The 23,652-nt window shown below is 36.5% G+C and overlaps 1 protein-coding gene across 7 annotated transcripts in view; it reads left to right on the top strand.

The window, feature by feature from the left end:
- FAT1 (FAT atypical cadherin 1) overlaps positions 1-23,652 on the top strand; it is a 113,314-nt gene that overhangs the window by 56,793 nt on the left and 32,869 nt on the right. For 5 of the 7 annotated variants that reach the window (XR_007505573.1, XM_049797549.1, XM_049797542.1 and 2 more), the window contains exons 4-9: positions 1,734-1,795; positions 6,666-6,995; positions 7,524-7,734; positions 11,910-12,049; positions 20,933-21,208; positions 21,428-21,638. Coding sequence is in view for 6 of the 7 variants with exons in the window: in XM_049797549.1 (XP_049653506.1) it covers positions 1,734-1,795; positions 6,666-6,995; positions 7,524-7,734; positions 11,910-12,049; positions 20,933-21,208; positions 21,428-21,638 (1,230 nt within the window). In the remaining variant the exon portion in view is untranslated. Of the gene's footprint in view, positions 1-1,733; positions 1,796-6,665; positions 6,996-7,523; positions 7,735-9,903; positions 9,973-11,909; positions 12,050-20,932; positions 21,209-21,427; positions 21,639-23,652 lie in introns of all 7 variants that reach the window. The other 2 variants (XM_049797576.1, XM_049797579.1) reach the window with 1 other exon arrangement.

The following is a 23,652-nucleotide window of genomic DNA, read 5'->3' as shown; positions in this document are numbered from 1 at the left end:
AGATCTTCATGCCTAGAATACCAAATATATAATGGATTTGATACAATGGCAAATCAAATTGCTGGAAAAACAAAGGCAGTTTTGACCATAATTGAAACAGCCATTTTTTTTGTACTATCTGGTTTTTTGAAGAATAGTTGTTTGAACATTTGACAGCTGTAATATTGCCTCATATAGGTTTTGTTCATATTATTTAGTACAGGCTGTCTATTTTCTTGGTATATGTAGACTACAGCTGTATTTTGACAGGAGCATTGAGTAGCTATGCACTGGAGGTATACAGTTCTGTTTCTATTGGCCTTTCTCTTTTAAGAGAAATTGAAATCTTTATTGCTCTTCTTACTTACACGCTCAATTTTTTATCAGCTGTGAGACAGAATTGAAGGGGTTTTTTTTATTGTAGCAGATCAACCTTGAAAAGTTTTATAAAGCGATTTAAATTTTGCTTGCAAGAGGTCTTATAAAAAGCTTACGCTATAGTTAGAAAAAGGAACCTGAAGTATGTGGCCTGTGTTTTGATCTCTATTTTGTCCTTAATTGGGTAATTGCTTCCCTGTTTTTCAATTTTACAATTAAGGATCAAGATGGCAGTGCTTTACTGTCACTGTAAGAAGCTGGGATAGTTGAATAAAAGGTCTCATGACATTGCAGCATCTTCTGTATCTAGCATATGCTGGATTCCTGCTGCAGAGAATATGGGATGCTTTGGCCAGTAGTGGCTTAAGTTGGGCGAATCCAAATCTTGGTGTTTGCTCCATGAAAGCCAAGTTGGGTCTGGCAGGATTTCCTAGCACAGACTCAGTGCCATGTGAACACAGTGATGGTGTTTGTGGGGCCAACTTGTACCTGCAAACAGGTTAATGGCTTTTGTGCAGCAAAGAAACAAAGTTCTCTTGTGTCTGCATCCGTGGAACAGTTAACCCACACCATAGCAAGCCATTCAACTATAATTGAGTTGACTGAGTTTACTTTTCATGAAACTCAATAGTTAAAAATTTGAACTTACTGTTAGGGAGAATTAATTCAAGTAAGATCCTTTTGTATTTACATTTCACTGTCTTTTTGTCACCTCTTACTCTTTGACTTTCTTCATTTAAAGCAAAACTCATCATGCCTTCCTAATCTTGCATCAAAGGTATATCAAACTCTCACAACAAAATCTAACATCATGCATCAAAAACTTGGGCTCATTCTCTGCTACTGCCAAAAGCAACTGTTTGACTCTGTCATTGCCAAATCAAGCCAACACACACAAATTGCTCTCATTTCCACCATTAATGCATCTCTTCAGGTCATCCTTTTTCTGTTTTTATTACTAAAAATCAAATAGATGTTTCTGCTGAAGAAATTGGTAGTTATTCAAATAATTTGTGTAAGCACCCTTTGAATAATAAGGCGTATGAACACCTGAAAACAAGACTTCACGTGAGAGAATTACATATGTTAACTGCTGTCAGAAGCGTGACGTGGACAGATGTATTGGAAAATTGAACTGTGTCTGTCTTAAGGGCTACAACAGCCTAGCTTTCAGATCACAAAGAATATTTTAATGGTCTGTAAGGATTGGAAACCCCTCAACCCTTCCCTTAATGGAAGCATAAATGCAGCAAAAACAGAAGAGACCACGTAAGAAGAAATTGATATTGGGTACATCGGTAACTACTGATTTAACCTAACCTTCATTCAGATTATTTTCTTGAAGGATCTGGTTAATTATTCTTTCATTTTTACAGGTCTAATTACAACCACATCTAGAAAACTGGATCGAGAGCAGCAGGGAGAACACATACTGGAGGTAAATAATTTCTTTCGTTCTCTGAAAAACAGTGACTGCAAGTTCATTGCTCTTTTACAGAGTTAAGTTTACCATACTTGATTACCACATGAAGAATTTTGAGAACTGGATTTCAGAAGTAATTTGTTTCTATGTTCATTATATTGCAGTGAAGAAGCCTACCTATCTTATAAAAACTGTGTGTTGGGACTTAGTTGTAAGAAAAGAGTTAAGATACAGATAAAGGCAATTTTTTGTTTTTTTATATCTGTAAACCAAGATTTTCTTTCAAATGGTACAAAGGTATGGTTCCTAAAAGCAGGAGTGTGATTTTTTTATCTTCCTGTGTAATTATTGGAATAGCTATTTCAGCCTGCCTTTTACTGAATATAGACCTCTGAAAAAGAAGTGCAGAATCTTTTTTTAACATTGATAATACAGATTGTGAGTAGACCTTTTTTCTGCATATTTATCAATTATGTAAGTAGATGAGTTGCAAAACATGCATCATGGAGTTGGAGTCCAAGAGCATGAAATTTGTGACATAATTCTTTTATTTAGCTACATTTAATTGATTGCCTGGAACTTATGTAATAGCTATTCTCATTCTCTGTTAAACAACATGAAAGAATAACACACAAACAACTGAGTCTTCCAGTTTCACAATGTTGTCATGCAGCGTGACAGCATTGTACTTCACCTGCAATGAAGACTTAATATGCACAGTGATACTAAGATTTATCTGGAACCTTATTGTGCCTCTCCTCCTGGATGATAGATAAAAGTCTGTGAGTTGGTGAAACTAACATTAAAGCTAGAGAAGCAAGTCTGGACTTTCTCAAAACTTGTGAAATCTTTAGAAAGATTTTCTAATAGGAATGCAAGGACTGCATAGACTTGGAGGTGAATATATTCCTTGATAGCACAAACTATCCTTTTGCAGATAGACTCCAGTGTACATGACGTCTTCCTGGCCCTTTTCTATCCCTTTAGTGCATTGCAAGCTGGATTAATGCAGCTGTTGGACCAAATTTTTATCATTATTTTCATTTCTGTGTCGGCTTTGGAAAGAACTCTTTGCACCTAAGTAGCAATAGGGTAGAATTTCCTCTGCACTGTGTTTCTAGTAGTAGCAAAGTTAATTGTGGCAAATCTGATTTAGTACTAAACATGTTATTTCTGTAAATTGTAAAGTCATTGTATTTTTCTCTTTTTAAATTAACTCCTTAAATCTGCTGGTGTCAGTTTCCCAAAGCACTTCATGTCTGTTAGATCTTATTTCTTGACCACTGCTATGTATATTGGTTGAAAAATTGGTATCTCATGCCTTTTCATCCTATGCATATTGTGCTGGCTTTTGTATTAGATTTATACAGTAAATAAAATGAGCTGTGAATCGTTCTCTGACCCTGAAGTCACCTGGCACAGTAGGGCTTTGATTGCTTATACCTTATTCCTGGAACAGGATGGCCGTGTCCAAGCTGCCTGTTGAGAGTGGTGTCTGAATTGTGTGAATTCTCAGGCTACAGCGAGGCAATCTGTGGGAGTGTGCTACTTGTTCCAGGCCAAACTTGTGCCAGAGATCACACTAGCAGTGTAATATTATGGGCATTTGTCTGCTAGCAGTCGTGCCTGCTAATTTAACCTTAAGTTATAACAAGATAACATGTACAGAACTCAGAAAGTTTTGTTTGGTTGGTTGGTTTTTAAAGCTACAGTATCACACAATGGTACATAAATCCTCCTGGTTTCAGCATTCTCTATAAAGATAGCAGATTAAACTGATTGCTCTTTAGCATGGAATATTGGTTATTGCCTGCTGGTATCATTATAATTCTTCAGTCTTCCTTCATTTTGAATCCCAGCTGGTAGTTGAAGTTTTAAATAAAAGTCTGTGAAGTATCCAACGGAAGAACTCTTAACTACAGAATGATACTGACAGACAGCACAGCCCAAAGTAGCAGTTTTCCCATTTGTTAGTTTTATGTTTACAACTTTGAAAATAGGTTGGAAAGAAACCCAGAAATGCACAGAATGGTGGGCAATATTATGAGCCAAGTGCTGAGCATCTGGCTAATTAATTGAGCATTGAAATGTTGACCAGATGGGTTGGTGGGTTTATTCCTTGTTTGCTATTAAATTTGATCCTTGATTGCACTCCCGCTTACATAATAGTAATTAATATGCCCTATTCTTTTATTCCCAACTTGTAGCTATTTTCTAAGTGCCAGTTGGCACTTTTTAAATCCAATTATTTTATGTTAGCTTCATGTTATCCTCTCATCTCTTAGTATTCTGTTTGTTATCTCAGTAATGCCTTCAAAACTGATGTTGCATTCAAATCAAACTAGTTTTTCCTCAAATTTGCCATCTTTATTTCTGCTTGACTCAAGGCAATGCTCATTTTATGCTAATGGACGAGTTATTCCATACATCTTGGAATTTTTTCTTTTTGGATGTGTTTTGGTTTTCAGGGGGGGGTTGCAAACTGGAAGGTATGTGATGGGGTTCCATTACATGTACTAAAGGGAACAGATATTCATGTATGTGGAAATCCTACCACCTGTTAGAGATGAGCATGAATATTTGCATTTCATGTTGCATTTCATGTGTTTTGTTGTGGTTAATCACTTTACTCACACTTTTTCATTTACTTCATGCTTGAAAGTTATACCATGTTTCATTTGTATTTCCTTTTTTTTTCCTAAAATAGATGAGAAAGGGCAAAAAAAAGACTATCTGATCATGTCCTCATTCATGTCAATGTAAATTCATTTTTTCAACAGGGATTCAATTCTAGCCTGCCATTAGTACTCATTTCATTATTTTGTATCCATGTTATCCTTGAATCCTTATGTGTTTCTATAGTCAGATTTCCCAGGGCATCCTAAGAACCAGTGAAGGAATTCACTACCCACATTCTTGAATAAAAACACTTGTTCTCCCCAAATTGGGGTGGGCTTATTGAAACTGGAATATCCTATATCAGTGGTGCATGGGGGGTTTTGTTTGGGTTAAGGGGGGTTGTTTTTGTTTCACACCCTCCACAGCACTGATCTTAGAATCATAGAATAATTTAGGTTGGAAAAAACCTTTAAGATCATCGAGTCCAACTGTGTATCTTCCCTATGTTTTCCTAGTGCTACTGTAGTGACTGACTTCTATGCAGCGCTTACTCCCAGCAAAGACTTGTATCTTTCATGCAAACTCAAAACCAAACTGAAACTGGAGTGGGTAACATATTTCCTGTAGAATTTGTTAGAAACACTGGGTGTTTGATTTTTTAAAATTTTATTTTATTTTGTGTTCCTCTACAGCTTTGACAAGCATCCAGTAGAATTAGATGAGCACATCTCAGTTTATCCATTTCCTCTAATTACAGCAGAGCTGGCATAGGTGACCTTCAGACATCCCTGTGTGTTTCTATGTAATAATAAGGAGGGTAAATTAAGTCAAAGAATACAGTTTTAAAGGGGGAGGGGGGGAGGAGTGAGAAAAAGAAAATGCAGAGGACACCATAGAAAGGCTGAGGAAGAGTGCTGCACCAGGTGACAAAACTGTTCTCAAAATGAGAGACACAAGGATTAAAATTTTACAGTTAAAACCAAAAACAACCCAACAGCAAAGAGAAAGTAAGGAAAAGAACACGAAACATTGACAAAGAAAAAAAAATGTGTTTACCCATCCTTACTCCTTGTATCTTTAAAGCCAATTTTTTTGAAAACATCCCCTTCAGAAACAGATTTAGCTAAACTGCTAGAGGTCAGGTAATACTGTTATCAGTGAAGAATATAAATTTGGTTTGAATACTTTATGTAATAGCAGCTAAACTCTCCCTTGAAAATGCCTGGTGTCTGAGCCCATAAGTTTTTATGTGTATGGCAGGGCGCAGCCAGAAGATGATGGGCCTGATTCTGTAACTCTTCTACTGACCAACCTCTTGCAGGAAGCAGGAACAAAAATCCCCTATCTTTTTCTTCTTTGAAATAAATGCTAAAGTAATTTACATATGCTCATATTTAACCACTTATTAACCAATAAGGGATTAAATAGGTAAGAGTTAAGGTAATAAGGTAAAATTCCTATAAATTAACTAAGTTTTTGCATCAGTTTGATCCTTTTCAAGGATCCTTTTCCTTTTAACATGACTCTTACTTTTATTATATTTTTGTTCACTACCCATGCCAATAACATCAGATCCGTCCCAGAATTAATACTGTAGATGATTTTATACTCATTTCCTGGCTTTTTGGTAGAAATTTTGCCTATTGCTGGAAGAGCAGACTTGGTTTAATTTCCCATTTCCTTTAGTCCGTGGAAATAGATTGTTGTGTGTCTTCCTTAAAAGGCAATTTTTTAAGCGTCTTTCAAAAAAGATAGTGATTTTATGTCTCAAAATATAGGGGATTTTTACTGCATAGGCCTGTCAAATTCTGAAACTTATGTTCTTATGAACTGCATCTTTTGAGGTATAAAACCAAATTATTAAATTGAAAAGTTGCAAGGAAACACTAGGCTGAAAGTATATTAAGATATTATTACAGTGAAGCTCTGATAAGAGATACTATACTTGTGTGCTGTTCCTGTACTTAAGTTAATATTTCAGTTACAATGCTGCAAAATAGTGAAATAGGTGTAATATATATCTATCGACTCCTACGTGCCATACATCAAGCATAAAAATATTAAGATAGTAGCCAAATAAACTTATGTAGTGCCTTTTGTAAATATTCACCAAATAGTTTTACACAATGGTCTTTAAGTAACTGAAGTTAGGGAATTACTTTACAGTTGTCATAGGCAGTTGGAGGAATATCTGATTTAAAAAGAGCGTTGTTGGAAGGACCATGTTTGAATTGAGCACTAACCATATCCTTTTTAATAAAAACAGGTAACGGTAACAGACAACGGTATTCCTGCAAAATCAACAGTTGCACGGGTGATTGTGAAGGTCTTAGATGAGAATGACAATAAGCCTCAGTTCTTGCAAAAGTTCTACAAAATCCGGCTTCCAGAGCGTGGTAAGCCAGAACGAGAGAGAACTGCTAGGAGAGAGCCAATCTATCGAGTTATTGCTGCAGATAAAGATGAAGGTCCCAATGCAGAGATCTCTTACAGCATTGAAGATGGTGATGAACATGGCAAATTCTTTATTGAACCGAAAACTGGAGTGGTTTCATCAAAGAAATTTTCTGCAGCAAGGGACTATGATATCCTTTCAGTGAGTCAAAATCTTGTATATCATGAATACGTGAAGTTTTCTTTTATCTGTATTCTCATCACTTCTTATTCAGTAGCTGGCAGATGAGTGACTGCAGTATCCGAAGGAAGAAAGCTTCAGCAAATCCAGAAGTATTGTTTTGTGGGGTGGTTAGTTTGTTTGTTTTTAAAAGATGATTTCAGATGTTTGTGTTGAGAAAGTGAATCAAGAAACTTGTTCTTTTCCAGAACTTGACAGATAATGAACATGATGAGGGAACATAAACAATCAGTTTGACTCTTTTTCAGGAAGAAAGCAAAATAAAAGTGAATTTATGGTAACAGTTTTTGTGCTACTATCAGGTGCTGCATGCTTTTTCTCCATTTGCTGCCCAGATAATGAAGGGCAAGTGGCACTCTGAGAGGCACTTAACCTTTTTGGATATATCTCACACAAGCAAACGTGCTTGGAGCTTATTACTGCTTTTCCATTTATGTGACATCATGATTTATGTGATCCTGTAGCCTAAAAGATGTGTCTGTTTCACAGATTAAAGCTGTAGATAATGGTCGTCCACAAAAATCATCAACTACACGGCTTCACATAGAATGGATTCCAAAGCCCATTCCACCCACAGAGCCCATTTATTTTGAGGAAACATTTTTTTCTTTTACGGTGATGGAAAGTGACCCAGTTGCTCACATGATTGGCGTAATAGCTGTTGAACCTCTTGGAACACCACTTTGGTTTGACATAACGGGTAAGGATGCCTTAAGGGCTTTAATTATTAGAAACAAATGCACGGAGTCTGAGATACTGGAAGGCTCATTGCAGCTTCATTTCTTAATCACTCTTCTAAATAATGCAAGGGTTTGGCATTCTTTAGCTGTAGATGCATATTTTTTCCTTACTTCAGTAGAAATTAAAATGACTTAAATTTTTATCAATGCCACCATATATATCAAAGATTAAAATTACATTGCAAAATATCTGCTGTGTTCCAGTTTTGGAAATGACTTATGAATATTCTGTCAGTGAAATTAAAACTAATCAAATCAATCTCATAGACTGTCGAATGGGGAAAGAAATCAAATGCCAGTTTTGTGCAAATCGGGATAGCACACCCAAAGAGAGATTACACTGTTCACATTGGTTTCTTGTCCTCTGGGTTGCTTCTCAGTTTGCTGTCCCTTGATTCAGTACTAAAAGGAAAGCTTGCAATGTTCCTCACCACAGCAAACTTCTTCCTGTACTTATTCTTACTACTATATCATACCTTAGCCTCTACCATTGAAAGGGGAATCCTACTCAGTAATATGACTATATGTTGATGCTGTGGTGACAAAATGAATAGTTCTTTTTAATTTTAGGCTTACTCACTAGACCTATGAGCACCAGGAATACACAGTGTTCACTGTATAGCTGATACTAAAACACATTCTGTCATGTGTTACGTGCTTTAGAATCGAGGAGAACAGCAGAGCCTTGTTTCAGGAGAGGTATCTTGTAGTTAACTGTTTCTGGGCTTAAGATAACCCTATCAGATTGGGATTTTTCCACCACATTCACAAGAGAGAAGGATCTTTTTCACCTTGGTTAGTACTGAAAATTTTAGCCACGATTATGGTGGTAAGTTGTTGGGGAGAGCATTTTTTTTATTATTTCTTAAAAATTTAGTTACTTTAAAGGTCTGTTTTGCTGGTATGTATTTCCTATGGGATGCTGAGAACAGCAACAGTTAAAAACAAAGTTTGTAAAACTGATACATTTAGCAGGAATATGTAAGCGCCAAATACTTGAGGGTGTTCTCCGAAAACTTTCAAGCACCTGAGAACAGACACAACTCTTCCCTAAATGCACATTTCGTGTGTGAACAACTTGTGATGATATTGATAAACATTGCTAAGGTATTAAATATTTACATGGAATTTTTTTTAATGGTTCTTTCTAATATATTCTGGAAAAAACATTAGTTTCTGTCCAAATAGATCACAGTTGAAAAAAAGCTTTTGCTTTTAGACAAACCGAGGGATAAGAGATCTGTACAACTATGTAGAGGGAGTAAAGTGTTCAATATGCCTTCTTGCATTCTCATAGGGGCAAAACTCTCTGCATTAGAGGTATTTTGGAACAGTTGCTGCTCCTTTTACTATTCTCCCAAACATACACACACAGATAGACATGGGAGTAGAAAGCAGAAAAATATTAAGATGACTTAAGTGAGCAGGAGAGAGGAGAAGGTTCCGTGTACTCCAATTCAAACTGGGTTATCCAGTCAACAGCAAACAGAAACATCTGTAGACCAGAAGGAGTCTATTAAAGGAAAAGTTAAGAAAGAGATATTGTCAGAAAAAGGTGAGTGGTTCGTGGAGATGAAAGAGAGTAGATAGAAGAGTCCTCAGACGTCAGAGTACAGCAATGGTGTTTCCTGGGGTCTTTTATTAGCAAAATTTGTTAATTAGATTGGGGGTGTGCTTTTCTATTGTTCTTTTCCGTTTGCTTCAACTGCTGTGCACTCTGAACAGTGTGTACATCTGAATAGAATTCTGATGATAGTATTATAATTTGCTCCTTCTAAGCATGCAGCACAGTTTGGACACTTACAGAATTTTTATTGTATGCTTAACACAGAAAATAGATGATATTTTCCTGCTATTTTTAGAAAGACATGTACAGAAAACTCCAAGGGGAAAGAGCAGAACTTGTCCATGCACTGTAAAATAAATTAATTTATTTTGACTGTTTTCTTAGTAACAGTGTTTTGGAAAATTTGATATGTGATCATGTTGTGAAGTTATCAGCTACTTTTACAGGTGGTCACTTTACTGCCCTCTTTTACTGTATCTAATAGCATGAATTAATTTGATTGACAGCTTTCCTTTGTGTTCTGTGCTTGCTTTCCATGCTTCTTTCTTTTTGGCTGAGCCAGGAGACAAGCTTGCTAGTGAAGTATTTTACATCTTTCAGATGGCTTGTGACCTGAACTGTACAGCAGAAGGTATCTGCTGAGATCACATAATTTATTACCAGATTATGAGATCTGAAATGAAAGCGTACATTTATAAAATATTTATTTTATTAACCCTTCGGAAATCAAAGTGCTCACAGTTGCATTTGTGACAGGTTCGTTTTTGTTTTGTTTTGTCATCATTACATTTATACAGCATCAATTCAGAGCATCCAGTTTTGGCTTTGGCCAAAACTGTTGCTGTTGCACTTTTAGTGTACCAGATGCAGAAGTTTGGGTTGAGTTCTGCTTCAGCGGATTACCAGATATCATACTACTACAAAAATTAGGCAAGGCCTTTGTGATGTCCTTGATAAGGAAGAAGAAAAAGTTGGTTAGAGAGTTTGTCCTTGTATCAGGGAAACGGAAAGAACAGATTCGTACCCATTCACCCTATTCTTCCCTTAAAATGGAGATTACTTCATTGAGACATCTGAGAAAATGATATCTCATGCCAGTCATAAAAGAAAAGCTAGAGACTCACTTTTTGAATCTGACATCTTGCACAAAGCCCATTTAAAACATCTAATGTACACCTGTTAAATTTTTTTAAAAAAGCTGCTGCATTTCATGGTGTCCATTCATGTGGTTCAGAAACTGCTGCTGGGCCAGTAAGAGGAGTTGGCTTTCAGTGAAACTGAAAAATTACATTATCTTTGTCATTATCAAATATCTTAAGAATCCAGTGAAGCAGAATCAACCCCATCGTTCCAAAACTGATATGTCTGTCATGCAATGGAACCATCTAAAGGTGAAATCCTTTTAACATGTGAATGGGGGCCCATTTCAGTATTTATTGTTCTTTCTTGGATTAAGTATAAATTTGCAACCTTTGGAACTTCACCCTCTCACATCTAGCCTTGGCTTTTCATAAAAGGCATTTAGTGATTTACAAACACAGCATGTAAAAACTTAAAAAAAAAAATAAAAGGCACTCAGATGATATCTGAATGCTATCCTTGTAAAATATAATTAGAAAAACACATGCATATAATTAGGAGAAATTGGTTTGCCATATCTTAACACTGGCTTGACCAAAATAAAAATTGATTCCTCCATTTTAGGCAGTTTATTGAGAGGTCTAAAGCAATTCTAGTTAAATGGTAGTATTTATCATTGCTAACAATATTTGGACTTAATGGACACTGTTCTCATGACAGTCTGCTCGGTGTGGCATGATGATGATCAATTAAATGTTTAAACGACTAAGTGTAGCTATTGATCTACACGTTATTTAACTATATTTCAAAGGGTAATTTGAAAGTTTCACAAGGGAAGTTAAGATAATTTGCTTCAGGAAAGGAGCTTGGCCATACTTAAACATTGAGCATTTAAACATTTAGCACTCATCTGAGTCCAGCTTATCTCAGTAGGAGTTAGATAGTGAGTTCTTTAGATACTCATCATTGAGATAACAATCCTTTGGAGGTACTGTAGCTTTTTCAACCTTATCTGTAGTCATGTATGAGTATAGTAATTTGTACTCTTTGACTATGTGTCTGATTTGGGATTTTCATTTATTTTGATACAAAGTATGTTCTTCACTAATTAGCCTGACAGTCTGCACAAAATAATCACAGTTTACCTAGTAATTCTCAGTTTCCTGCTATTTGGAATCTTCAAATTCTGGGTTTTTTTTAAAAAAAAGTAGAGAATCTTGCTAAGAATCTACCTGCTAACTTTCCATGAGCCAGACAAATCAGCTTTGTCCAAAACTGATCATTTTTAAATATCTGTAAGTAGCAGCATATCACATTACCAGAAAAAACAAACAAACAAAGGGTTTAAAATAAGTGTGTATATATAAGTATATGTGTATGTAGTTCCACCTCCATTAAGCATCTGAAGATAGAACACGATCATACATCAAAACAATGAAACAGTGCTGTGTTTTATGAACTTCTCCCTCTCCCAATTTCCTGAACAAGGTGGCAACTATGACAGTCGATTTGATGTGGACAAGGGCACTGGAACTATCATTGTCGCTAGACCTCTTGATGCAGAACAGAAATCAAATTACAACTTGACAGTAGAGGCAACAGATGGAACCAGATCTATCAGCACACAGGTAATAGACTTTCTAATAAAGCGCTATGGAAGAAGGAATTTGTAGCTGGGGGGTGGGAAGGGTGTTGCATTTTCTCCTTGCCATTTTTTTTTATCCTGGACAACGAATATGGTTTATATAAATAAGGGACTCTGTCTAAAATAGAAGTGGATTCTGATATTTGTAGAGTCATGTTGTTTGGTGGTCCAGGTGGAAGGCTGTGTGTTACTATGCTGTAGTCTGAATCAGCAGCTTTTAAGCTATATCATGTTCCTACATTAGCTGAGTAAATGAAAACAGAAACTAAGCCTTTCCATGCATGATGTACTCACAAGAAAAGGATCAATACTTACTATCTGAATTACCCCTCTTTATCCAGCTCCCCCAAATCACCAAATAATATGATTACTTCACTTGAAATTTAAAAGACTATTGTAAGGTTGTTTGGTATCATCCCCCCCACCAAGATCTGTGAATGACAAATTGTACAATATCGAAGTACAGTTTTATGAAACTGAGCTGCTCCTTCTGCGTGGTGTACGTACAGAAAAAAGGTTTAGTTCGTAGCATCTCTGTGTATCTTCCCGAGTACTTTCTTTTAGCTTCAGTGGAGGTAGAGATTGCCAAACACTCTCCAAAAAGCAGCTATCTCAGACAAACCAAATTTTTTCAATTTAGCTCTTTTCTAAGGCTCCATGGTGGTGGCAGTTCTTTGCACTTGGACTAATAAGTTCACTTTTAGGCAGAAGCCTTTTGTGACACTGCTGGAAGTAACTCAATAGTCAAGTAGGTTATGAATATATACCCCTCCTGTTATCGCCATCTAGTTTATTTCCCCAGCCCAGAACCTGAATATATTTGGAAGTAGGGTTTCGCTGAGGTTGGTGTGAATGGAGCCATGAGCATAGAGGAGCTAGGCTTTTCTTCCAAATAGAAAGGAAAGATGTATTTACTGATTTAAGACTGTTGAATTGGGACACTGATGTGTCTGTGTTATCTATGTCTGTCATTGACCTACCCCTGAGGAGCTCAAAGAGCAATAAGTGAGTTGCTGCTGTCTTTTCTGTACATGGAAAATCTGTGTTATGAACGCAATTTCTTGATGTTCAACTTCTGTGCAGTATGTATGTTTTTATGTTGTCTTTTCTAATGACTTATATGTTGTCTTTCTCCTTTTGGTCAGAGGGAAAGATGTTTCTTGTCAATATTTAGGATTTAAAACAGAATCTTTATGGAGCTGAATGCATGTCTGGAGGCTTGATAGGTCAAATAGACTAAATTGGATAGTAGAAGATTGCAAGGTTAGCAATTTCCTTTTCCTTTAATGGTGACAATTGTGGTGATATTCTAGGCCATGAATCTCCAAACACAACAACATGTCCCCCAGTAAGAACTTGTCACTATCATAGCCATGGTACCATTGCTTTTGGTGCTGATAACCACCATAAAAGGTCTGGACAATCCTGCTGTAAATTTATTGCCTAGTTGTAGTAAAAATATTGAGCAGATTCATTTCTGCCGATTACAGAATGCTGGATATAAGGCATGAATTAGTTTGGAAAAAAAATTAGAAGAAACTCACATCCAGCTAAAAGAGAATTCCTTTTGCCAGGAAAGTCAGAAAGACAGCAAGAGGCTTTCCACACAGAATTGCCCTCCCTCCCAAGAATGCAGTCAAAAATGCCACCAGGCAGAGTGTGTTGGGGTAGCCTGGGAACTAGTAAAGGCTGAGTATGTGGTCCTGATGAGTGCAGATATTCAATCCAGTGCTGCTGCTTATATAGCTGAATTTATGCAGACATCACATGGGTTGTCACATTTGAACCATAATCTGCTTTGTCTTCTGAAACAACCAAGAATTGGAAAGTCACAAAAATACTTTAACCCTCACCCCTTCTTTTCTTCTGGGTTATGTGATTCATTAGTTCTTTTGGAAGTGTACAGTGTAGCTTTTGTCCAATTTCTTTAAATGAATTTGTTATTTTAGTATTTTGTAAAGCTGAGTGAACATTATAAACATTTACCACAGCAGTGTTCTGCAGAAGAATTGGGGTAGTAATCTCAAATTTATTGTCTCTTATTTCTGTGATTTGCTTTTTGTATGATTTTCTTTTGCGTCTTTCCTTTCCTCTTAGCTAGAGTTTTGGCAGGAGCAGAGGGCTGTGGTTTCTGTTACAAGCGAGCACAAAGACTTCCTTTGCATTGTCTTCCTTTTTCCCCTGCTTGTGGGAAAGCACAAGTTATGCTGTTGCAGTTTGAGTCCCGCCTTACTGTGGTATATAGATTGAGGAGCATGGATTAGTTCAAACTGCAACTGTGGGTGCATGAACAGACTCCTGATTTTAACTGATTCTCTTACATCCTCTGTAACTCCTGGCCCACCCAAATGGACTAATCTGTTAAGCCCTCAGGACTATCATTAAGAAGATGCATTTCAGATGAGACTTAACTTCAGGGGAATTAAAAATGTTGATATGAAATCAAAGTTGAAGGTGTGATTTATGGCTGCCAGTCTGTAAATTCCCTCACTCACTGCTGAAATAATGATGATTAAAGTTTGAGTGTTGATGTGGTGTTGGATTCTTCTAAGAGCTGATAAACAGTTAAAATGGAGTGACAGGCAAGAGAAATTCTGAATACTGAGTGCATACATTAGGAACAACAATATGCCATACGCAGCTTTCAGCTTACAAAGTAATTGCTGTAAACATTGGAAATACAGTAAACAATTTAACAGACCTTGATTAACAGCAGATTAAGTAATTTTACATTTAATTTGAAAAAGGAAATTACATTTTCAGGACATTGGGGAGGGGGATAAGAAATGAAATTCTTATTGTGTAAAAGCAGTGTATTGAATCTGACTTTAAACTAGAAGGCATTTGCTGGCCTCAGGCCATTAACATCTGTAGAGCATTTGCCTCTTTCAGGACTTCAGTTAAATAGCTTTTTGAAAAATACAGCAGCAGTAGGCGTGGAGGCTATTAGAATTTTGCATGCATCTAAATGCCAAATGCATGATGCAAACAAGGACAAACAAATTCCAGGCCTACAGTAGTGGTGTTTGACAGATGATGTTAGAGATGACTAGTGTCACAGTAGGAAAGAATATCATTAAAAAAAAAACCAAATCAATGTACTTATGGTTTAGTTTTATAATGTTTTGGCCTGAAATAGAAAAGGTTATTCACAGGCTGTAAGTATCAATATATGAACTACTGAGTTGCTTTTTTGGGGAAAACAAACAGAAAGAAAAGAAAAAAAAAATCCCTTTTCTAGCTCTAGCCACTTCCAGTCATTGCTATGTCTATCAATTTTTTTGCACTGGAAGTAATACTTAAGATGGTTTAAAGCTAATTGCAGCATTTTACCTATTGATGTGCTGTTGCAGAATATTTAATGTTGTTTTATGCAAAATTTGTATGGATATTATGCTTTGGGAAGGAAGGATAGAGTATTCTTCATTGATTAAATGTGTATTTTTCCTTGAGATCACCACACTGCTCCACAGAGACATTTTAGAACTGGAATGCAGTTATATTATCTCTGGATAGTACAACTTTTTGTTTACAAAAATGATTCTGAACACATCAATGTAACCATAATGTAATTATGAATGGAGAGAGGAGTAGATCTGAAACTCCACGTAGAATCAGCAAATGAAAGATTGGATTAAAGCAATCCAATATTAAATATTATGCACTGAGCATGTTTTGTCAATGGCACGTATCTTCTTTATAACTTACTAGTAATCAGTGTATTCCTGTGCAAATTTAGGTTTCACCTGTCACATAACTAATAGATTTCAAGTCCTTCCCCTAAATAATCCTAGGCTGCTTTGTTCTCTGTCTGTGTAACCAAGTTGCATCGCTCTCAGTGAGATCTGTGAGTAGAGGGCATTTGTGCAACACAGCCCTTGCACGGCCTTGCAAAATGAGTCAAGATTCTTTAGTATCAGACTGTTTTGTTTCAGAGATCACATTATGGTCGGTTAATGTCAAACTTTTCTGTAGTGTGCCTCTAAATATGCAACTTCTTTCTTAAGAGATAATATTAGTTTATTTCATTTAAATTTAATCTTAATAATTTAATTGATAAATGCTCAGTAGCTGTTTTTATCGAATTACACGTTACTTTAGAATACAACAAGCTCTTCGTGTATTTTGTCTCAGGCGCACAAACCCATATTTTTCTGTGTGGGTCTTTAAAATTGCACTCAAAATTATTACTTCAGGTGCCTTTCATTTAATTTGAAGGCCTTAACACTTTACATGAAAATTTGGTCCATTTCCATTTAAAAGGAAATTGCACCGCTAGCACCTGTCACTTAGCATCAGTAAGAATCCCTGTCTTAAAAGTAGGGCTTCCTTAGTGCATTTATTTAATAGTTTAGATTGTAAGGAGCCCCGGGATTTCATCTAGTTAAAACTCCTGCTCAATGCAGATCAAACTGCAAAGTTGGATCAAGTTGTTCAGGGGCTTGTCAGGTTCTAAGTGCCTCAGATGACAGGGCATGACACCTCTTCCTTGGACATATTTTTATGCTAGTGATTAACAGCCCTCCTTGAAAATAATTTTTTCTTATGTCTAATTGTAGTTTCCCTTATTGGAGCTTGTGAGTGTCGCCTCTTGTCCTTTTACTGTGGCATCTCTGAGAAGAGTCTGGCTCTCCTGCAGTCCTCCCTTCACACAGTGCATTGAGAGCTTATAGCTCCCCATTGATTTTAATGGCCTTTCACTGGGTTCGAGATACTCTCTCAGACTGCAGGGCCCAAAACTGTAGTGGATCTACAGTCCTACCGGTGAGTGTCAAATAGAGGGGAGTAATTCCTTTTGCCCTGTCTGCGGCTCCCCTTATTAGAGCAGCTCAGCCAAGTTACCAAAAGTGTGCCCATCAATTCACATTATGCTTGTCCAACAGAATCTGTGGAGGGGCGTAAATTTAACAACATCGGTGAGTGAGAAATGAATCCCAAAGTATGTAGTTAAAACACCTTTCAGTTGAGTCTAAGATAAACTTTGGATTTTAGGTACATTTAAAATGATTGCACTAATAGATCAAATTGTGTATTTGTAGTTGTGTTTACCAGTGTGGAGAAAAACTGCATGCCTGAGCAAGTAACTTGACAAGTAATGGAATACCTGAGCAAGGCACTCATAGTGGCTGAGTCATTATGCTTATTCCTTAGCAATATTTTTGTTAATAATTCATATTTAATAGTGCTGTACACTTTGAGGAGCTATTTCCTTATCTGCTTAGCCTCCAACAGTACCTTTTTGGAGGATGTCTCCTTATGTGTTTAGGGGTAAGGTCATTCTAACTGCTTCAGTAGCTAATACCAGAGGAAGCTGATGGTAAGTCCTTCTGATGGTATGATCAACAGATCACTTCTCAGTTAAGCTGGTTCATTGGACTATGTGGTTTAGGCTTGCAGGTACCAATGTCGGTTTCACAGTCACTACGTTCCTGGCATTTAACTTAGTACTTTGCACAGTTTTTTGTGGTGTTCCATTCTAGAAATGCTGTTTTACTGTATTCATTTGGTGTAGTACCAGCAGCACAGGTAGCTACGTCTTCTGCTCTGAAGATTCATCTAACACGGTTGCTCTGGAGTTGCATTCCCTCTCGCCTCCGGTTTTGACTTAAGCTTTTGTATTTTCCTCATTTGAGGGGGGGAAATAGGCATGCACTTAAATAGGCGTTTTGATTAAATTCATCAAATTTGACACTTTATCTTTTCACTTACTGCTGTTCTGAGTGATCTAATAATCTCTTGAGGGTGGGAATGGAATAAAAAAAATTGTTGATGTGTTCGTTTTGAAAGCATAGTGTCCATTAATTGTTGTAGTTGTGTATTGTCTTTTAACCTTTTATTCATACAAAAATATTTGTATAGTTTGATTTGCATTGAGGGTTGGGGTTTTCTGCCTTTTTTTTTTTTTTAATTTGCTGGCCATCTTCATTTGGTTTCATTTTTAATTTTCCTGACCACCAGTGTTCAGTGAGCAGGTGTTGTTACTAAAATGCTGTGTAAGTGACTGTGTTGGACCCTTCCATATTTCTTCTTCTAAGATGCCTTAAAATGTATTTTATTTATCCAGAATTTAAAAAGAAACCAACAACAGTGCTTGTGTTGCTTTATTACATCGTCTCTAATCATGACAATCTAAAAAAATCACATATTTAAGTCATATTCTATTCATTCTTGCTGTTCATTTTCCAGTTGAATTTGTTAGTGAATATATTTAAAAACTCAACCTAATACGTATCCTGGGTCACTTACCATGAATTTTTCTTCCCACTGAAAATCAATATTTATTCCAACCCATTGTTTCCTTTCTTTAATCAGTTTTTAAACCATGACAAAACCAAACTCCTTAGTTTCCATAGCAATATCTTGCAAGGGATTTTATCAATGTGCCAAACGATTAGTTTATTTCCTATTTCTTCCATTTTCTGAGAACTCTAATAAATTGTGGGAGGCGGCATTTTCCTCTGCAGTGATAGTTTGTATATATCCTAACAGATTGTTTAAAACACTGAAAAAACTACCTATGTTTATGAATATTTCCCTAGGTGTACTATACATTGGACTATAGCTCAGTGACCTGCAATGCCTAGGACTACATCTGCTAAAAAAGTTGGAGGCTTGTGTGTGTGGCTGTGGACGCTACTGTGTACACACATACACACGCATGCCCCGCTCCCCGCCCTGACTGGTGGTCTGGAGGTGGAGCTCAGCAGTATTAACAGGGTGTGTTACATTAGGAGGATTAGCATCTTTCCCCTGACCCCCTCTGCAGTCTGGCAGAACCTGCAGGTGGCTGCCATCTTCTCTTGGTGACTTGTTTCCATTGAGCGGCTTATTGCAGCACCACTGCTTTGCCAGTGTCTCATTTTTATTTTGTTTTGTGCAGGGTCATACTCCCTATTGTTCTTCGTGGAAAAGACTGAGGGAAAATTGTAATATGGGATGGGCTTTCCTCCTCCTTAATTGTGCTTTATATTTCCTGGTAGTCTTGCTTACTGTTTCACAGTTCCAAATAAACTTAAAACCCTTTTTATGCCTTACCTGGCTTTTTATTCTGTATCTGGCTTCTAACTCCTGAGATTCCACATTTGCTAACTTCAACTCTGTTCCTATATTCCCTCTTATGTGCATGTCTGTTCTTTTTTATTATCCGAGTGAAATTCTCAGTGAAAATAGTCTTTCTGGTGACAGTTATTTCAGCTACCAGAGTGGGCAATATCCCAGTTTTTGGGACAACATTCCTATGTTATAATACAAAGTTATCCCAAGAGTTCCACACCCACTTCTTTGTGATCCCGGATTCTCACTTCCATTAATCCGTGGTTGGTGCAGGACTTCATTACATAGATGCAGAAGTCTTTCTGTTGTTACTTAGAATAAACCCCTTCTAACAGTCTCCTAAACTCTTGGTAGCATTTGTAGAGTATATCCAAGGACTGCCTATGTCTGTCTGCAAGTTATTTAAATGTTTTCAGCCTTTTTTCAAAATTACCATTAGAAAGAACTTGTTCTATTGGAGCTTAGGGAGTAGTTGCAACCTGGGATAATATACCTGTATCTGAAATAAATATTTTAGGAATTAGTATGACTCCTGTTGATACACTTAATACCTGTTTTTCCTTGGTACAAGTTTTAACATAAGGTGCTAGTTTTGCAAGGTTGAAGTTGAGGAACTTTTCTCTTCCTGTAGTGAGATGTATGGCATTTCCTTATTATTTGGCACCATCAGGTTTCAACTCATCTAGTGTCTACTCTATGCGGTTTGGTACCCTATCTAAATCGTATCTCTAGACTCCACCAGTTATCAATGGAAAGCAATAAGTATCTTCAAAGAACAATTTAACCCAGTTATGATATCATAAGTACTTATTTTAAACACCTATTGATGGCACTTAACTAATTTATACAGAGCAGCTAACCTTTGGGTGGCTAAAAGCACGGCTATATGTGCAGCACAAAGAACTTGAATTTAGCCATGTGTTATTAGAGCTTTGCTGTCCACCTGCCAACTCCTCTGCATTACTGTTACTTGTCTGATGTTACCACTACTGAAGGAACAGGATGGTGGCTGAGTGTCTTAGCCTTTTTATACAAGAGTTTGATGCTGTTGAAGGCAAGTGAGTGTGCAGGGATCTTCCGTTGTTCCAGTGAACATTACTGTTATTCAGACATAGAGAGCATTGCCTACATAGCATTTAGGTGAACCCAGCTGAACTTCTGTAGGACAATGCAATTTGAAGCATCAAAGTTAATATAACTGTAACTACAGAGAAACTGTGTTGGTGACCAGTTACCTGTGCTGAGATTGTGCTACATTGCTGAAGAAGAGCAAACAATACCTGTGGGTCTCTGAAATAATATACATTTGTGGGAATTCCACTACTTTTCCATTCTTGCCTAGGCTTGGAAGTGTAAGGAGTTGAAAGAGGATTGTTCCCATGTGAGGGCACGGAGGAGTACAGTGCATCTGCTTTCTTGGAAAACATTGCTTAAAATTCCAGATTTGTACAAATACGGTTTTTACTCATCCTGGGATCCATATTGATTTTTTTCTTTTTTTAATTCCAAAATTACTAAGGAATTCTTCTTCATCTTGCTTTAGACAGGTATCATTCCCTTTAAGTTATCTTGCCTAAGGCATTTCTGATCATATACGTTTCTGGTTTGACTTTGGGGAAGGTGAGGCAGATTTGGGTTTAGTGAGATTCTTCTTCCCTACACCTCTTAGATCTCTCCCCCTCCCTAAAAAAAAAATATGTCTTGGGGTGGAATTAATTCAGTATTATTGTCTGATTTTTAATGAAGTATCCTCTTCTCACCTCTGCTTCCCAAATACCGTCAACACTTTTCCCTTTCCATTATATCATTTCAGGTCTACATCAAAGTTATAGACACAAATAATCACAGGCCTCAGTTTTCTGCTTCAAAATATGAAGTTGTTATACCTGAAGACACCATACCAGAGACAGAAATTCTGCAAGTCAGTGCCACAGACAGAGATGAGAAGAATAAACTGATTTATACTATGCAGGGCAGCACTGATCCTATCAGTCTTAAAAAATTTCGTCTGGACCCTGGAACTGGCTCTCTTTATACTTCAGAAAAACTGGATCATGAGACCATGAACCAGCATATTCTCACAGTAATGGTAAATAAACACAAAATTTATTCTGTAGTCAAAAACAAAGAGATCTTTTTTGATGTCTTTTTAATTTGTCCCCTTAATTCAAACATTTATTTATATGCTTAATTTGTGCACAGTCTTTGTCTCTGTGGCTGGTACAGATTGAACCTTGAATTATTACTAATATTTGATGAACTACTGAAATAACAGAGCTAATTACTAGTAATATGCTTACTGTTTCAGGTTCGAGATCAAGATGTTCCTGTAAAGCGCAACTACGCTAGAATCATCATTAATGTTAGTGACACAAATGATCATGCTCCATGGTTCACCAGCTCTTCCTATGAAGGACGGGTGTATGAGTCAGCAGCTGTTGGATCAGCAGTACTCCAGGTTACAGCATTAGATAAGGACAAAGGAAAAAATGCAGAAATCGTGTACTCTATTGAATCAGGTATATTGACTTAATTGCATCGTCAGTTAATTTTGAAACAATGTTTGCTGATACTTTGTTTCAGCTGTAGACATGTAAACAAATAGCTATAAAAAAGAGGGCTGTACAGGTGTATGTGGCATATTCTGTGAGATGTATTTAAGATACAGCGTCAGGGCATTTAAAAGAAAACTACAATGACAAATAGTCATCTCCCTCCCTTAGCTATTTGTGTTAACCTTTAGATACATTTGGAACATTTTAGTAGTACTAGAAGAAAAAGCTACCTTTAAACCCTTAATGGGGGGTGTGTCCTTTAGAAATTACAGAAGCATTAAATTGACATCTTAAAAAAAAAAAAGCATTCTTTTTTGGTAATGTAAGTGGTATTTGGTGGCATAGGCAGAGCAAGGATTTGAAGAAAAGAGTAAGAGCTTGAGACAAGTGCTTTCGTGTTTAGCACAATGTGAAAGAAAGGAGCTCAAAAATAACTTATAAATATCCATATACTTAACCACTAAATAGTCCTAGTTTTTAAGTTAAACTTTCTGATAGATGTAGCAAGGAAGGGGTTGCTTTGCATGTTTCCCTCTGGCTGATTTTAGATAGTGGGACTGCTATTCTAGCTCAAAAAAATATATAAGAAAGTCTTTAATAGCTGACCAATTTGGCATTAAGGCTCCTTTCAGGCCAGGGAAGAACATTGGGTGCTGCTGCTTATTTTTAATGTCAGAGTATCTTTCTGAGCTTGCCTAAGACAATGCAATTCAAATGTTTGCAGTTTTGAATAATACGAAAACAGGATGACATTGACTGAGTTCACTTACGGGATGGAAGTGAATTTTGGTTCAATCCATTAAATCTAGATAGAACCCTGCCATTACCAAGGTCCTGAACTATTTAGGCACTAAATAAAAAAAAAGAAGTTATTTAAATATCATCACCTATGTGAAGTACTACTTTCAAGGTAGAAAGTAATTTAAAATAAAAATCCCAGTAGCAATCATAAGAAGCTGTATATTAAAGAGAACAGTAGGTAAAAAGTTATTCAGTTACTGTTGCATACAAGGTGACATATCTCAAATAAAAAAAAAAAAATTGCACAAGTTGCTTTGTAAAACATAAGAATTATTTACTGTAAATACTTTCATTTTCTTCCCCCAAAGTGTTGTTGTGATACGAAAACATAACGCTGTATTTAAAAAAAGCTTTGATTATGATACTCTGAAGAGTAAGAACGTATTTAAGTGTCTCATAAGTTGCTTAAAATATGTTTGTTTTCTTCTATTTGTAGAGAGATGACCTTTTTACTAAGCAGGACGCTAATGTCCTGAAACTTTTTTCTTGCCTTTTCTGTTTCAGTAGTGCTTGATTTACGAATACCAAACCATGGCAAGAAAAAAAAAAAAAAGTGTGTGCATGCTGTCTAGAATGAAGTTACACCCTGTTCTCTTCCTTTCTTCTAGCTTTTTGTAGGAGTAAATGTAAGACTTCCTTAGGTCTGTTTTACAGGGTTGTGATCTATTGGGAGGTTAAAGCATTATAATTGATGTTCTAAGCATATGGAAGGAACATTCCTTAAATGTTTGTAATGGCTGCTTAGATTTGTAATGGGATATTCTAAGAATGCCACTGTGTTTAGAGCCTCCACTAAAAAAAACCCAAACAAAAAAAAAAAACCTTTTGCCTACTTGTGTGCATAACTCAGAAGTTCTTAATGAATTTTTTCCATGCTGAGAACATTGCTTTAGTAATGTAATTTTTTAAGGAAGTAAAATGTTAAATCTTGACATATTTAGCACATGAGCTGAATACTGTATGCAATGTAGTTCATCTATATATTTGAAAATATAAAGATGACAAGGGTTTATCAAATGACAGCTGGTAATCCTCAGCAGGTAGTATTTTTTTCCTAATACTATCACAAGGAATAACTTGCATATGTATTAACAGGAAGTTAGGACAGAGATCACTATTGGTCCAATTCAGAAAGATTAATTTTGACGCAGTGATTTAAACAATACTTGCCTGAGTA

The sequence above is a fragment of the Accipiter gentilis genome, chromosome 3 (assembly GCF_929443795.1).
Source record: "Accipiter gentilis chromosome 3, bAccGen1.1, whole genome shotgun sequence".
In the NCBI taxonomy this organism is placed as follows: Eukaryota; Metazoa; Chordata; class Aves; order Accipitriformes; family Accipitridae; genus Astur; species Astur gentilis.
The sequence above is the reverse complement of the archived record's forward strand: the minus strand, read 5'-3'. Positions and strand labels throughout refer to the sequence as shown.